Source organism: Rhinoraja longicauda, chromosome 12, assembly GCF_053455715.1.
Source record: "Rhinoraja longicauda isolate Sanriku21f chromosome 12, sRhiLon1.1, whole genome shotgun sequence".
NCBI lineage: Eukaryota > Metazoa > Chordata > Chondrichthyes > Rajiformes > Arhynchobatidae > Rhinoraja > Rhinoraja longicauda.
In genome coordinates, this window is record NC_135964.1 from 29,526,732 (window position 1) to 29,542,758 (window position 16,027).

General features: G+C 43.4%; 1 protein-coding gene across 4 annotated transcripts in view; it reads left to right on the plus strand.

Moving 5' to 3' along the window:
• The first annotated feature begins 3,430 nt into the window (after positions 1–3,430).
• dgkh (diacylglycerol kinase, eta) overlaps positions 3,431–16,027 on the plus strand; it is a 250,084-nt gene continuing 237,487 nt past the window's right edge. The window contains exons 1-2 of one of the 4 annotated variants that reach the window (XM_078409363.1): positions 3,431–3,847; positions 15,784–15,966. In XM_078409363.1, the coding sequence (XP_078265489.1) occupies positions 3,797–3,847; positions 15,784–15,966 (234 nt within the window). In that variant the 5' untranslated portion in view covers positions 3,431–3,796. Of the gene's footprint in view, positions 3,848–6,027; positions 6,095–14,839; positions 14,939–15,690; positions 15,967–16,027 lie in introns of those variants that run through there. The other 3 variants (XM_078409364.1, XM_078409365.1, XM_078409362.1) reach the window with 3 other exon arrangements.

The window sequence follows — 16,027 nt, forward strand, 5'->3', positions numbered from 1 at the left end:
TCCACTCGTCCCTTCCTACCCAAACCACCCCATCCCCGTGCACTTTCCCCTGCAACCGCAGGAGATGCAACACCTGTCCCTTTACCACCCCCCTCAACTCCATCCAAGGACCCAAACAGTCTTTCCAGGTGAGAGGTTCACCTGCACCTCCTCCAACCTCATCTATTGTATCCGCTGCTTTAGATGTCAACTTCTTTACATCGACGAAACCAAACGCAGGCTCGCCGATTGTTTTGCTCAACACCTTCGCTCAGTCCGCCTTAACCAACCTGATCTCCCGGTGGCTGAGCACTTCAACTCCCCCTCCCACTCCCAGTCTGGCCTTTCAGTCATGGGCCTCCTCCAGTGCCATAGTGAGGCCCACCGCAAATTGGAGGAACAGCAACTCATATTTCGCCTGGGCAGCTTGCAGCCCAGCGGTATGAACATTGACTTCTCCAACTTTAGATAGTTTCTCTGTCGCTCTCTTCCCCTCCCCTTCCCAGTTCTCCCTCTATCTTCCTGTCTCCACCTATATCCTTTCTTTGTCCCGCCCCCCCCTGACATCAGTCTGAAGATGGGGCTCGATCTGAGACTTCACCCATTCCTTCTCTTCTGAGATGCTGCCTGACCTGCTGAGTTACTCCAGCATTTTGTGATACCTTCTTATGTTTTACCAAAGTCACTTCCCATACATAAATTCCAGTAGTAGACTCAAAATCTGTTTATTCTGCGCTTGTCAAACAACCCTTCCACCCAAGCAAATGAAAACTCCCAGGATGCAAATGAAAACTCCTTGCAGAAAGATCACATGTGGGGCCGCAAAGCCGAACAAGGACGGACCCAGTGGGCCGCCGTAAAAAATCCGGTGGGCCGTCGTGAAGAAGGACCCGGCGGGCCGTTGCCTACAGGGCAAATGGAAGCTACCAAGCTTAGCCCTGAAGAGCAGAGTTGATGAGGGAGGAGTGGAGGAGCTGCTGGTGATGTAGGACACGAGGAGTGAGTTGGTAGGAGAGGGACCAGGGTATTATCTCCAATGTCTTCACGTTCGGCTGCAGGAGGCGCCTCAGGGACAGAAATCGGGTGAAATTTGTCGGCCGAACTGGTTGAGGACGATGGAGGAGGCCCTGCAGCAGCCAGGGGCTTACCTGGGCTTCTGAAGAAGGAACCCTACCCAAAACATCACCTGTCCCTTTTCTCCAGTGAGGCTGCCTGACCCACTGAGTTACTCTAGCACTTTGTGTCTATCTTTGGTATAAACCAGCATCTGAATTTCTACATGTTCCCACAATGAATTACCATATTTTTTAATGGAGGGAACAAAATTCTATGAAGTACTCCAGATGTGATCTCTTGTACAGTGGCAGCAAAACATTCCTCCTTTTATACTCCTTCCCCCTTGAAATAAAGGCCAATATTCCTTTAACTCCATTAACTGTGCGTGTTTCGGTATTTTGTATAAGGACTCCCAACTTCCATTGTGTGGCAGCTTTCTGCAGATTTTCTTCGTTTAAGTAATACGCTCTTCCTTTATTTGTTGTAAATGAATAACTTCACACTTTCCCACAGTATACTCCATTTACCAACTTCCTACCACTTACTTAACTTAATTCCTCTGTACACTTTGTATTTTCTTGTCAAACTTGCTTTTGGTGACTTTGCTTGATTGGTTTGCAAATGTACTGCTAGTATTTCCTTTATAATTGATTCTAACGTTTTACAACAAGCAGATTTAGCCTATATTTCCCTGCTTTCTGTCTGCTTCCTATTTAAAACAGGGTAGTCAAATTGGCAATTTTCCAATCCTCAGATCTATGGATATTTGGAAAAGTAACACTAATCCATTTATGATCTTTGTAGCCACTTCTTTTAGCACCCTATATTCAAAATGCAGAACATGATGTCAAGTTAACTAATCCCTTCTGCCTCCACCTGGGCCATATCCCTCCATTCTCTGTATATCCATGTGCCTATCTAAAAGCCTCTTAAATGGGTTGTTCAAAGCTTGAAGGCACAAGAGACTGCAGGAATCTGGAGAAACAAACAATCTGTTGGAGGAATTCAGAGGGTCAAGCAGCATCTGTGGGTGGAATGGAATTGGTATTTCAAGCCAAAATCCTGCAAGGGGACCTGCCGAAGAGCTGCTTCTCAAATCCTGTCCACCTGTGGTAGAGTCCATGGTTCCCTCATTGACCTTATCAACCACCCCAGAACCCACAAAACCAAAGAGAAAGCAAATCCTTCTCCATCGCAGCGACTGTTAAAGAAAAGGGAAAAAATACTGTGTAGGAAGGAACTGCAGATGCTGGTTTAAATTGAAGATAGACACAAAATGCTGGAGTGACTCAGCGGGACAGGCGGCATCTCTGGGGAGAAGGAATGGGTGATGTTTCAGGTCGAGATGCTTCTTCAGGCTGGCTGTTTGAAAAATATTGAAGGTTTGGGAATGTGGTATACATGATCTATCGTGAGAGATGGCCGAAGAATATATGACAGGAACACATGATGATGGCCAACAGGAGTTGGCAACCCTGGAGCAAGGATATAGGAATTTGGATGTATCTTGACTGCTTAATTGCAAGCATATTCTGTAATCTGGTACAGAATCTGGAATATTCCAGAGTATAAGTGATAGGGAAATTTTGATAAGGTCAAATGAAACTCACTAACTCAGGAATGCTTAATGACAGCAGATGTATTTTGTACATTGCAGATCTCAGCAGACTTTCACTTAAAATACACAGATTAAGACACGGGATGAAATAAATTAGGTTAATAAAAAAATTTGGTTGCTCAATTTCATAAATAGCTTCTCAAAATAACACATTCTGGTTGTTTTACAATTTAAGAAAACTGTGTTTAAGAAGGAAAGTTATTTTTATTTCAAAATATGTTTTATTCCAAAATATGCTTTATTCAAAAAAATCCTAAATTGTTCAGGTCAACATCTTCTAAATAGGTAATGTTATTCCATTAGTTAACATCACCATCATCAGTTATCATCCATTTACAAATTTAAAGTAAACATTTCACGGAGGTTTAACATAAATGTTAACTGATTTGTGTGGCCTGTTTTGCGTTTTTGCGGCACGTCTACCTCTGTTTTTGCTTTGTTTCCTGATTCCCCTATTTGCGCCTTTGGACTCTAGTCCCTGGTTTGTTTTTAAATTCCTCCACTGCCCTTCCCCCTCAACACCCACTTCCACCTCCACATCTCGCCCGCATCTCCCACAATGATATGTATAAGAAAATAACTGCAGATGCTGGTACAAATCGAAGGTATTTATTCACAAAATGCTGGAGTAACTCAGCAGGTCAGGCAGCATCTCGGGAGAGAAGGAATGGGTGACATTTCTTCAGACCCTTCTCCCACAATGATGTCCACTTGCGCATCCTGCGAATGATCCCACCACCAGAGAGGAGCCAAGCGCTGAGCCCTGGGCTCCATGGACTGCCCAACAGCTCTTCTATTTATTTCGATCCTAAAACCCGCCTCTACGATCATTGGTTTTGATGATCTTTCGCCTGACTACTTTGCCCGATACACGGCGTCACAAAAATGCAGGAGTCCGCAGCTTGCTGCGGTTGCCCAGAGGATTAAGCTCCAGCCTCCGCGGTTTCACAAAGTCCAGCTCCTTATAAGGAGGAACAACGAATCACGTGGAGCCTTCACCAGCGAACTCCCCGAGGCACGATTAGTGAAAGCGAGAGAAGGAAGAGATAAGGCAAAGTGACAAAGTGGGTGGGGACGGCATCGTGAGCAAACAAACAGCAATCGTACAAGTCCTTGAGAGAAGCCCGCCTGGGACTGCTGAGTATGGAGGAGTTGTATCCCTCTTTCAGCCGGAGCCCCGTCTGGGAAGAGATGGTGGGTAGTTGTTTTGTTTATTTGCAATGCTACTCGTCTCCGCACTTTGGCTCTCTGTCCTGCCCACGCTTGTTGACGGTGGCCTGTGTGTCATTGTGTTATTTCCTTCTCGGCTTTAACAAATGTTTAATGTGCGTTATAAATAGCCACGGCATGGGTGGAGGGGGTTAATGTACACGGACGACAGATATGTGTGTCTGTGCGCGCTTATTCACGTGTCCTGGAATAGTGTCGTCCGGGATTTCAATCGTCGAATATTCCAAATTAGAAAGTTGGGTCTCGCTGTAAACACAGAAATAGCGCCACTCACACAAGGTCCAGGATGTTGTGGGAGAACAGCAGCTGGGAGGCAAATATAACAGGGAAACTGGAAGTTAAACAAATAGAAATGCCGGCTGGCATCCTCGGAATAACATTGAAATCCGGACCCGACCGGCGGCACCGTCACTGATCAAGTCGCGTGGAAAACAGCCGCAAGTCGACTGTTGGTTCAATCGCATCTGACAAGAATAAAACATGTTGAAATTGTCAATGTGGTGTCTGTCTCGCCCTTTGCTCAATATCTGATTTATTGTGGGGAGTGAGTTCCTTCATCCCTTCCCTGCAGGTCCGTGGTAGAAGCCTTAAGCAAATCTTTCCATCATTGCAAGGATGCAAAAGGAAGGAAACAGAATCGTGTTTTTTCCCTTTTTTTTTTGAAGTCTTTGTTCCCGAAGGCGTTAGTTCAGCAATCCCCAAATATAGGAGCCTGCGGGTTGCTAATTCCTTCCCTGGCTAATTTTAGATCAAGTTGGTGTGATTTGGGACAACGCTCTCGCTTTGTGGGTGTGTCTATGTGCGTGTGCCTGTGTGAGTGTGATTCTGTATGTGTGTGGATGTCGGAGTCTGCGTGTGTTTCTGTGTGTCGGTTTGTCTTTTCTGATTTAACCTAAAGGCTCCTGCTTACTATTTTAATTTCCAGTAGATCCAGAGGGGGTCAGTGCGGAGCCTGAGAATGCGCTGCCGAAAATCTAAATTTAATTTTCACTTTCTGTTCCATCTGTTCTTTTTGAAAGTGTGACTTAATAGCACGTTTTGGGTCACAGTCTTGAATCCACCTGAGGCATTACCAGGCCAAAAAAAACGTTGATATTTCAATGATATAAAACTTGCTGTTTAAAACCCAAATTTGTCGGAAGAGATGATTTTAAAAGCTTCTAAAAGGCAGAGTTGGGTGCGGGCTCGACTTGTTCCATCATTTCACCTCCACGGTTGCTGCTGAGTTGTTCCTGTAGTTTACTTTTTGTCCCAGGTTCCAGCGTCTGCAGTCCCCCTTGTGCAGATTTAAGTGACATTTTGAGAACCAAGTAGGAAGTCTGAAGCGAATTTTATTTCTGGATTATCACGCCGTGACTCAGTGCATGTGGCTTGTCAAGAGTAAGTTTTCCTGAAGCATTTTTGTTGATTTTTCAGTGTTTGAAGTGCAGGAGGATTTCACTGAATTGTGTAAATAAACTCTCGGTCTGCTTTGCGGTTTAGATTTACAGCCAGAAAGTATTGGCCCTATTCTCCAAATCCACCCGAAAAAGCGTGCGGAACTGTACGTCTCTCTGCACATTTGCGCCAGTTTTACTTTGCACTGTGCGCGAGACGAAAATACAGATTTATTGGGTAGAATATATATTTAAAAGGGGAGAGCAAAATATCTAATCCCACAACTGAGAATTCATCCGATCTTAGATCATTTGATGTCTGAAGCAAAGTAGAACCATTCACTTACATGTGGAAGTTAAATAAGGTGTGGTCTCTGCTCTGATTTCCTTGGAAATTTGCTACCCACCAGTAATAACCGCGAACACACTGGGGTCACTGTTAATAAAAGTATTCGACATGTTGAAGTTTTTTTTAAAAAGCGTGCAGGGTGGTTCAATGTTAATTCTTCTCTTCTAGCCGCGACCAGTTCAGTCACTCTTGAGCCGGCAGATACATGCGCTTTATTATTTATTTCTCCCAAAGGATATTCTGCCAGTAGGAACTGAGCAGAAAATGTGCCGAGGAAGCGCGACGGTCAGACTTCGCATGCCGGCGATTGAACTCTGAGAATCAGTCTTGTCTTTGCAGTTTCTCCCTTGCTGCGGCTTTGGTTTTTCTCCTGACTGTGACTGGCTGGCGTACGTAGATGATTGCTCTGTAGCTGTGCTTCTGCTGAATTCGTTTTAAGGATTCATTTCGACAGCGTGCTCCAGGGATTCATTTCTGCCTCTGCGGGTTGGTAATCTTTGCGTGACAGTAGCTGGAGTTCAAGATTCTTTCTCTGCCTGAGAGTGTGTGTGTGTGCGCGCTTGAAACCTCTGTCACTCAATTCATTCATATTGATTTCGCAGTCGTGTGTGCTGATTTTAGTGTGACAATGTGGTGGTTTCTCTTGACAGTCATTTGCTTGTGCTGATTTTACTTTCTGGCGGTATGTTGATATTCATTTTACTGACAGTGTGTTTGTGCTGACATTTTGCTCTCGAAGGGTGTGTTAAATTTATTCTCCAACAGTCAATTGTTGGCGTTGGGCTTGCTCTCACGGTGCATTTATATTGAACTTACTGACAATGTATTTATGCTGACTTATTCAGTATGTACATGTTGTTTTTGATCTCAGACTGTGCCTTGATTTAACCCGAGTCAGTTGTTGGCGACTTTACTCTCTGTTGCTTTGGTTTGATGTTACTTAAAAACAATTTGTGCAGAATTTCCAATTTGTCTTGCAATTCCTTTTTCTCCAGAGGGTCATTCTTCAGACTTACTTTGGCACATCATCAGTCATATAGTCATAGACATACAGCATGGAAACAGGCCCATCACCTCCACATAGACCAGCGGGCATCAAGTCTGCATTGTTCCTATTTCCAACACTTGCCGTAGTCTTCTATGCCTGGGTGAATCTCTCTGGGTAAAAACGGTCACCCTCATATCCCTCTAAATCTTTACCCCTCACCCTAAATCTATGACATCCATCAGACTACCCTATCCGTACCCTTCATAATTTTATATACCGCAATCATGATCGCTCTTAAATACCTCTACTCCAGGGAGAACAGACCAAGATCTCCATTCTCTCCTCATAAATAAAACACTTCACCCCAGGCAATATCCTGGTGAATCTTCTTTCTACCGTCTCCAGCGCTATCACTATCTTCATATAGCATGTTGATCAGAATTGCAGACAGTACACCAGCTGAGTGAGGTCTGATCAGTGCGTTTGCTTCATTATTCTATATCTCGCCTGAGAACTGGTGTGTAAAGTCACTGTTCACAGATAATGTGTCACATTGACTGACTGCTGTGATGCACTTCAGAGCACATTTGCACACTGTCATTTATACTGTCACTTCCTACTTCTGTTACTTTGTCTGCCACTGTTCATGCTTCATCTCATCTCTGAAACCCTCAAGCATTGGCTTTCTTGTATCTATATTTGACTTTTTCAAAACACTGATCTTTATCCTGCCATTTGTGATTTTTAGCTCATCTAAAAGTCTGTTGTCTGTCCTAATTTGCAGCATTAGTAGATTTTTAGATAATAAGGGAATCAAGGATATGGGTTAATAGGAAAGTGGCACTAAAACATGAAAGGTAGACACAAAAGGCTGGAGCAACTCAGCGGAACAGGCAGCATCTCTGGAGAGAAAGAATGGCCGATGTTTTGGGTCGAGAGTGTAGCGTTACTTTTTGGCAGTTCCATAGTGAAACATTCTGGGATGTTATCATATCTTTCAAATTCATATCTCTAGTTTTTGAGCATCAATCTGAGCCCATGCTCCTTCCTCAACTTATCATATATATAAAACCATTCAGGTTCATTTATTGTCATATACACCTGGTTGCAATGAGATCACTTGTTCACAGAAAACAACAGAGTGGTAAAAATATTATAGTGCAGTCTGAAGAAATGCAAAACAAATATTAAAGTATCATAATGAAATAACTGAATAAGGTAGGGTTAAGAGCATATGGCACCATCTCCAGGAATGTGACTTATGTGTTTTAACGTGTGATAAATGATTCTTTTATCCTCCGTTCCTCTCTTTTTGATGGGGTCACCCTGGTTGTTAAATATTTACTTCTCTACTGCACAATGGGTAATGATACTCCCTGTTTCTCATTGTTATTTTTGCTGTTTTGAATGAATATGTGCAGAAAAGCAACCAGTTGTTTCAATTCTTTGACAGGGAGGTACTGAATCCTATGTAAGTCATGCTTGGGAAAGTGGAAGTGACGATTAGTAGACTGCAAGGTGAAAGAGGATGACTGAGCAAGAGGAGGATGTGAACAAATAGGCCTCTAACTTGTAATAGCTCCAGGAAGACCCTTTTCTTGGAAAAATCCAAAAGATTGGGGTCACCTACAATTGACCATGACTCAGTGGCTTATTGACTGCATTTGTCCAGAACAACCGTAATCATGCTGCTCAGTACCAGCATGACTTTCACCTTCAAGTATAAGTTAGAGTTCCATTTACATACACAGCATGTCAGTCATTCTCTATGACTAGCCTCCTAACGTCCTCAAATTGATTGCCTTGCACTCTGTATTTTAATTGGTATCTCTCATTTTGTTTGGCATTTTCTAAACATGGTGTGTTTAGCATCTACATTCATTTCTGTTTGGGTAACACTTTTATTCTCACATGGAAAGCACGAAAGCTGTATGGGAAGAGGGGCAGGACAAAGCGTGGCAGGTTATTGGTGAACAGAGGCGAGAGTTGTTTTGATAGCCAGATGTCAAAATTCCCCTCCTGACAATTTTGAGACTTGGGTGTGGAGAATTAGATCCATGATCAACAAGAAGAAAGGATCAATTAATGATCTTACAGTAATGGGGCTCCACGGTAGCTGTGACGTGATTGAATTTTATTTTCAGTTTGAGTTGAGAAGTTGAGGTCCAGGACTAGTGTTATTTAACTGAACGGCAATTAGGAGGGCATGATAGCAGAGCTAACTAAAGTGAACTGGCGGATTAGGTCAGAGATTCAATCAGTTGACATGCAGTGGAAGAAATATCACGGAGATGACATTCCAATGGGAAAGGAAACTCCAAGGGTTGACTTGCCTTCCATGGAAAATCAAAGATATCAAACTTTTAAAAAAATCATATCATTGAACAATGATGGATGGCAGATCAGAAGATTTCACAAAATATAAAGCACAGAATACAAAACACATCATAAAAATGATGGATAGAAAAATAGATTGTTTTTTGCTGTTTAAGCCAGACACAAGATGATAGTTTTCCCCTTAGATTGTCATGAGTCTTTGCAATTCTCTTTCTCAAAAGGTGGTGGAGGTGCAAAACCAATATTTATGAGGCAGAGATAGATAGATATTTGATATCAAAGGGGTGAAAGGTTACTGTGTATAGTCAGACATGCCAAACTGTAGTTACAATTGGAATAAGCTATTATATTAAATACTGGAGCATGCTCAAGGCCCTGGTGGCCTACTTAAGCTGCCAACATATATGTCACTATGTACATAGTACATAGTACACAAATGATAGATTTTTCAGTCATGGTTATCCATCAAATTCAGTATATTTTTATATGTCAGGCATCCAATGAATAAAAATGTAACCATCCTTTTTGTGAGTGTTTCACAGTTGCTATATACATGCACCTATTCTCAGCTAGATATTGTGCCCCACTTTTACTTGGTGTACCTATGAATGACAATTTCAACATCTGTAGGTCTGTCCTCCTTAATGCCAAACACTATCTCCAACATTTCTCACGTTTACATTTCTCACAACAGATTTTATCGACCCACATACTGCCACCAACCCAATCATTTCACTGAGATATTTTAGACATGAATTAATAGTGTTTGCATGTATTTTGATTGATAGAAAAACAGCTGGCCTGGCAGAGATCGTTTGTATATAAAGTTCCAATTTGTTTTACTATGTCCTTCATATTTAGACTGTTACAAATGCATAACTATATCCTCTATCCTAGTCTTGCTCTTGATCCACTTTACGCCTACTATGTCTTGATATTTCCCTGAGTATTTCAATACATGCGACTTTGCCACACTCGTATTCCTACCATTTGTCCATTGTAAATATCCCTTTGATTGGTTCCATGCTACCTATCAGATTACTAGCTGGAGATCTCCATCAATTGCTTCACTTTCCACTCACATCTCCCTACTGCTGATCTTTTCTTTACTCCCTCTTCTTCAAACATATATTGCCCCTGTTACATTCTCCATGTCTACTCTTACAACACCCAGAATGTCCACTTACAACACCGAGGATCATCTCTCATGTGGCTGTTATTAGGTATCTAATGTTGGATAAGTAGCAATTTCCTTCTGGAAACAAATGGGGAAATTGAAGCTTGTGACTCTGGCTTTTGATTCAACCTTCATACATTTGCCAACAATCCATCTTCCGAGTTATAAGTTCAACTAAACCACTTGAAACTTCTGCTTTCTTTATGACCATAGCTGAAATTCCAAACCCATAACTTCATTGTCATAAAGACATTTCAGTTGCATCTCTTCACCTGCTGCTGAAACGTCCATACATGTATGTGAGATTTAGCACCGACATGATCAAATTTTAAATTTTTCATCCTGATGTTTAAATTAGACTGTAACTGTTTTAATTGCACCACTAATTCTCAGTGCTTCTGAGTCCCCGCCACATCGGCCCCATTACTGATGGCCATGATTTCAGTTAGTGAGGTCCAAATTATTCCATGAACTTGTCAAACTCTCCATCATTCCTCATTTAAGGTTCTCATCATCACTTGTATATACTAAAACTTATGGTCATCGCTTTCAATAATCTCCTTTGGTTGTGTTTCTTAGTTCAGTATATGCTTAGTTCTGTCCTGTGCCTCTGGTTGGTGGATTTCTAAGTAAGGCTCTCAGTGGTCTGAATTTTTCTCTTCCCCTCTAGTGTGCTTCTCCTTGTTGTGGTGTAGTTCTATCTTTGTTATTTTTTCCCTTATCATGCTTTAATAGTTTCACTATCTCCCATTTTCTCCATGTGCTCGTTTGTGTCATGCTTCTTATCTGTGGCGCTGTTCTGTCTCCCTGTAACTCCCAGTTGGTTTTAATTTGTCCTTTCTGCATCTTTTTTTCAACTTTCAAGTGACCTTGTCCATTTTACCAAGTTTTCTCTCCGCTGTTGATATCTTTACCTCATCTCTACTAGTTTGTTTCTCATTTCTCTGCCTTCCGGCTTATACTTTTGTCCCTCACATTTTTCAAATGAATGTATCTGCTTTCGAGTTTATTCATCCAATTAATGTCTTATTTACATATCTTTCACTTTTTATCTTACTGATTATCTTTTCAATCACATTTATGTATTATTTTCACTTTGTCCCAACGTCTCACTTTGTAGTTATCAATTTACTTCTGCCTGTTTTTCTGTTTATCTCTTTGATCACTTGTATTTAGCTTTCTCTTACAATCCCTCCACCTCCATTTATCTCTGTTCGTTGCTATCTTTTTACCTCTATATTGCCTTGCTATCTGTATATGTGTGTGTGTTTTTGATGTACATCTGATGGAATGTCTTGCCACCCTCTCACCACCCATCTCTTGGTCTTCATCTGTCTGCATGTGACTCTGCCCATCTTTGTTTCCCTATCTCTCACTCTGAATCTGCCACTCTGTCCATCTCTCTCTGTTCATGTATACCTTACCCCTCCCATCTGGTTCCACCTATCGCATACCAGCCTATCTCATGCCTTCCTCTCACTTCTCTACAGTCGCTATATTTGCTCTCTACTTTGATGCAGTGTGCGACCCGAAATGTCAACCACCTTTTTTCCTCCACAGATGTTGCCTGGCCTGCTGATTTCTTCCAGTAGTTTGTTTTCTCGACCCAGATTCCAGCATCTCCAATTTAGTGTCTTATCCTCCCTGTGTCCCATTATTCTATGTGGACATGTCTCTATGTGTACTGTGTGTACATGGAGCTATATAGCACAGAAACAGATCAAGACAAACAGGCCCAACTCATGGATGGCAACCAAGTTAATCCCACTTTCCCGCGCCTGTACCATATCTCTCTAAACTTTTCCTATTCGTGCATCTGTCCAAATACCTTTTAACTGTCATAATTGTACCCACCTCTACAACTTTATTGATTGAAAGATACATCATGGAAACAGGCACTTCGGCCCATCGAGTCCACATTGACCATCGATTACCCACTCACACTAGATCCATGTGATCCTATTTTCGCATCCATTCCCTACGTACTTGCGGCAATTGTTCAGAGGCCAATTAACCTACTAACCCGGATGACTTTGAGAGATGGGAGGAAACCATAGCACCCAGGGAAAACCTACACAGTGACAGGGAAAATATGCAAATTTCACACAGACAGCGTCGAACAGGGTCTCTGGTGCTGTGAACAGCACCACTATGCTGCCCAAGCATCTGTTCCTTGTATGCACCACCCTGTGTGAAATGTTGCCCCACAGGTCCCCTTTAAAACTTTCCCCTCTCACCATAAACCCATGACCTTTGGTCTTAGACTCCCCTACCCTGGGGAAGAGACTATGATCATTCACCTTATCTATTTCCACCATGTTATATGCCTATGTAAGGTCACTCCTTAGCCTCCCATGCCTCAGGGAAAGAAGGTCCAGCCGATCCTTGTAACTCAAACGCTCCGATTCTTTCTAAACCTCTTACCCCTAACTCTAAACCTATGCTCTGATATGTGTAGGAAAGAACTGCAGATGCTGGTAAAATCGAAGGTAGATGCAAAATGCTGGAGTAACTCAGCGGTTGAGATCCTTCTGATCTGAATGGTCTCGACCCGAAACATCACCCATTCCTTTGCTCCAGAGATGCTGCCTGTCCCGCTGAGTTACTCCAGCAATTTGTGTCTACCTATGCTCTGATATCTTAGATACCTCTTCTTGGATAAAGCTTCCTAATATCTATCTTAAATAATTTATGCTTGGAGTCAGAGGATATAAGCAAAGTACTAAACTAGTGCTTTTACATCTGTATTCACCAAGAAGGACATGGAAGAGAGTGAGATCAGTATGAAGATTAATATGCAAGGCTTTGATATCAAGAAGGTGGTGGTGTTGGGAATCTTGAACAGCATTAAGGTGGATAAATCCCCTGGGCCTGAAGGAATCCATCAGAGATTATTAAGAGAGGCAAGGGAAGAGATTGCAGGAACCTTGTCAAAAATCTTTGCATCTTTTCTGGTCATAAGTGATGTCCCGGAGGACTGGTGAATAGCCAATGGTGTTCTTTTGTTTAAGAATGGAAGTAGAGAGAATCCAGGGAATTATAGGCCAGTGAACCTCATGTCAGTGGCAGGAAAGCTATTGAAAAGGATTCTTTAGGATAAGATTTACCCCATTTGGAAGAGAGTGGGCTAATTAGGTACAGTCAGCAGGCTTTGTATGTGGAAGGTCATGTCTTATGAATTTGAGGAGGTGGCAAAGGTGATCCAAAGAGGGTAGGGCAGTGGATGTTGTCTACGTGGATTTTAGTAAGGCACAATAAAGTCCTCCATGGTAGGCTGAGCCAGAAGATTAAGATGCACAAGATTCACAGTGACTTGGCTGTGTGGATTCAGAACTGGCTTAATAATAGATTGTTAAAGAAAGGGCGTTATTCAGGCTGGATATCTGTGACTAGTGGAGTTCTGGACTGTGAGGAAGGCTGTCAAAATAGACACAGGGATAAGCTAAAGAAATGTGCAGAGAAACAGCAGGTGGAGTTTAAGTTCGTCAAGGCATTTAAGCACTTTAGGAGTTGAATGCAAGGGGAAAGTGTACAGTTAATGGCAAGTCCTGAACAGCATTAATGTCTGAAGGGATCGTGAGGTCCAAGTCCATAGCTCCCTGAGGTGGCAATACAAGTTGGTAAGAATGCTAAAGAGACGGATGGGATGCTTGACTTCATTGGTCGGGCAATGAGTATATAAGTCGGCAGTTATGATGCAGCTTGGTGTCGCTGCATTTGGAGCATTGTGTGCAATTCTGGCTGCCCAATTACAGGAAGGAAATGGATGCTTTAGAGAGGATGCAGAAGTTTACCAGAATGCTGAATGGATTAGGTGGTATTAGCTATAATTAGAGGTTGCACTGACTTGTATTAGTTTCTCTGCAGCACCAAAGGTTGGGGATAGATGTGATAGAAGCAGAGTAGAGCAGAGTAGAGAGTCAGAACTTTTTTCCAGGGTGGAAATATCAAAGACTAGTGGGCATAGATTTAAAGTAAAAATGGCAAAGCTTAAAAGAGATGTGCAGGGCAAGTATTTTTACACAGAGGGTGGTGGGCACCTGGAATGCACTGCCAGGAATGGTAGTGGAGGCAGATACAATAATGGCATTTAAGAAGGTTTAGATAGGCACATGGATATACAGGAAATGAAAGGATACTGGTTGAGGAGATTGGTTTCGCACAGACATTGTGGGCTGCAGGGACTGTTTCTGTTCTGAACATTTCTATGTTCTACCCATACATTTAAGAATTTGATACACCTTTATCTGGTACCCCCCTCATCCCCCATCCTCCAATGAAAGTAAACCCAACCTCTTACATTGAAAATAGGTGCAGGAGTAGGCCATTCAGCCCTTCGAACCAGCACCACCATTCAACATGATCATGTCTGATCCTCCAAAATCAGTACCCCGTTCCTGCTTTCTCCCCCTATCCCTTGATTCCGTTAGCTCTAACAGCTATATCTAACTCTCTCTCTCTCTTGAATACATGCATCTCTCTTCTCGTCACTAAGCAACCCAAGCAACAACCTGGTGAATCCCTTTCATTCCCCTCAGTGTAATCATGCCTTTCCCACGGCTTGGGGAACAAAATGGTACACAGAGCTCTGGCTCCGGCCTAATTAATGTTTTAAAGTGGCACCATATCCAATGTCCTGGCTAATGAGGACAAATATTACAGTTACCGTTTAGTTTATTGTCATACCGAGGTGCAGTGAAAAGTTTTTGTTGCATGTTACCCAGTCAGCAGAAAGATTACATTCGAGCCATTTTCAGTGAACAGATGGAGATTTAAGAGTGTGGAGCGATTGTAATAGCCTGGGTTGGGCGCCGTCTAGGAATATATCGTATGTTTTTTTCACCTTATCTAATTTTGCTGTCACTTTCAGGAATCTTTGGACTTGCACACAGTGGGCATTATGTTCCTCAATATTCTGTAACTAATATTCATTGTGTATATCACACTCTTTCTGCCATTCGCATTCTCTTTTTCTCTGTCGCCCGCTTGCTCTCTCCCTCTCGTTCTCTGTGGTTTGCCCATTCTCTCTCACCCTCCGCCCGTCGCCTTCCCGATCCGCTGTCCGTACTCCCCCTTCCCTTTCCATTGTCTCATATTTTGCCCACCTCTAGGCTTCCCCCTCCCTGCCCATCTCTCCCCCCCCATTATCCATTGCCCCATCCCTGTCCATTGCCCCCTCTGTCCGTCTTCTCCCTTCCCATTCCATCTCTCCCCTCGTCCATCCTCTTCCTCCCCTTACCAACCCCTCCGTTTCTTGCCACCCCATTCCGTCCTTCGCCACCATCCCCTCCCTGTCCCTCGCCACCCCCTCTCTGTCCCTCATCACTCCTCTCTCCATCCCCTTCTTTTTCTCTGTCCTCCCTCTTTCCTTTTCCCCACCATTCTCTGCCTGACTGTCCACATTCTCTGTCTATCCCTTGCTCTCTCTGCCCTTCTTTCTCTCTCTGTCCGTTGCTCTCTCTCTTTACCTTCTTTCTCTCTGTCCGTTTTCCTCTCCTCTCCTCTCGCTGTTTGCCCCACTCTGTCCTCCGCTTTCCTCTCTGAACTTTCTCCCTCATCCTTGCCCGGTCCGACAGTAACATGGCGGCGAAGCCTGGAGGCGCCGCTCCGCGCTGGGCCGGCGCCGACAGGAAAACAGCCCAACCTCACGCCAACTCTTTCGTGTGCCTGCAGGAATCGGAAAAGGCGGCGGTGGGGGCAATGGCGGGCCTGGGGCCGGCGGCTCAACACCAGGCGCACGGGGTCAGCTCGGGAGCTGCGACGACCGGAGACGAGTCGTCCGATAGCGATGGAGAACACGAGGGGCCGCAGAAACTCATCAGGAAAGTCTCCACCTCGGGACAGATACGCAGCAAGGTAAGGTTCGAGGGGGAATGGGGCTGGAGGCTGCAAATGGGCCCCAGCGCTGCCGCTCGTT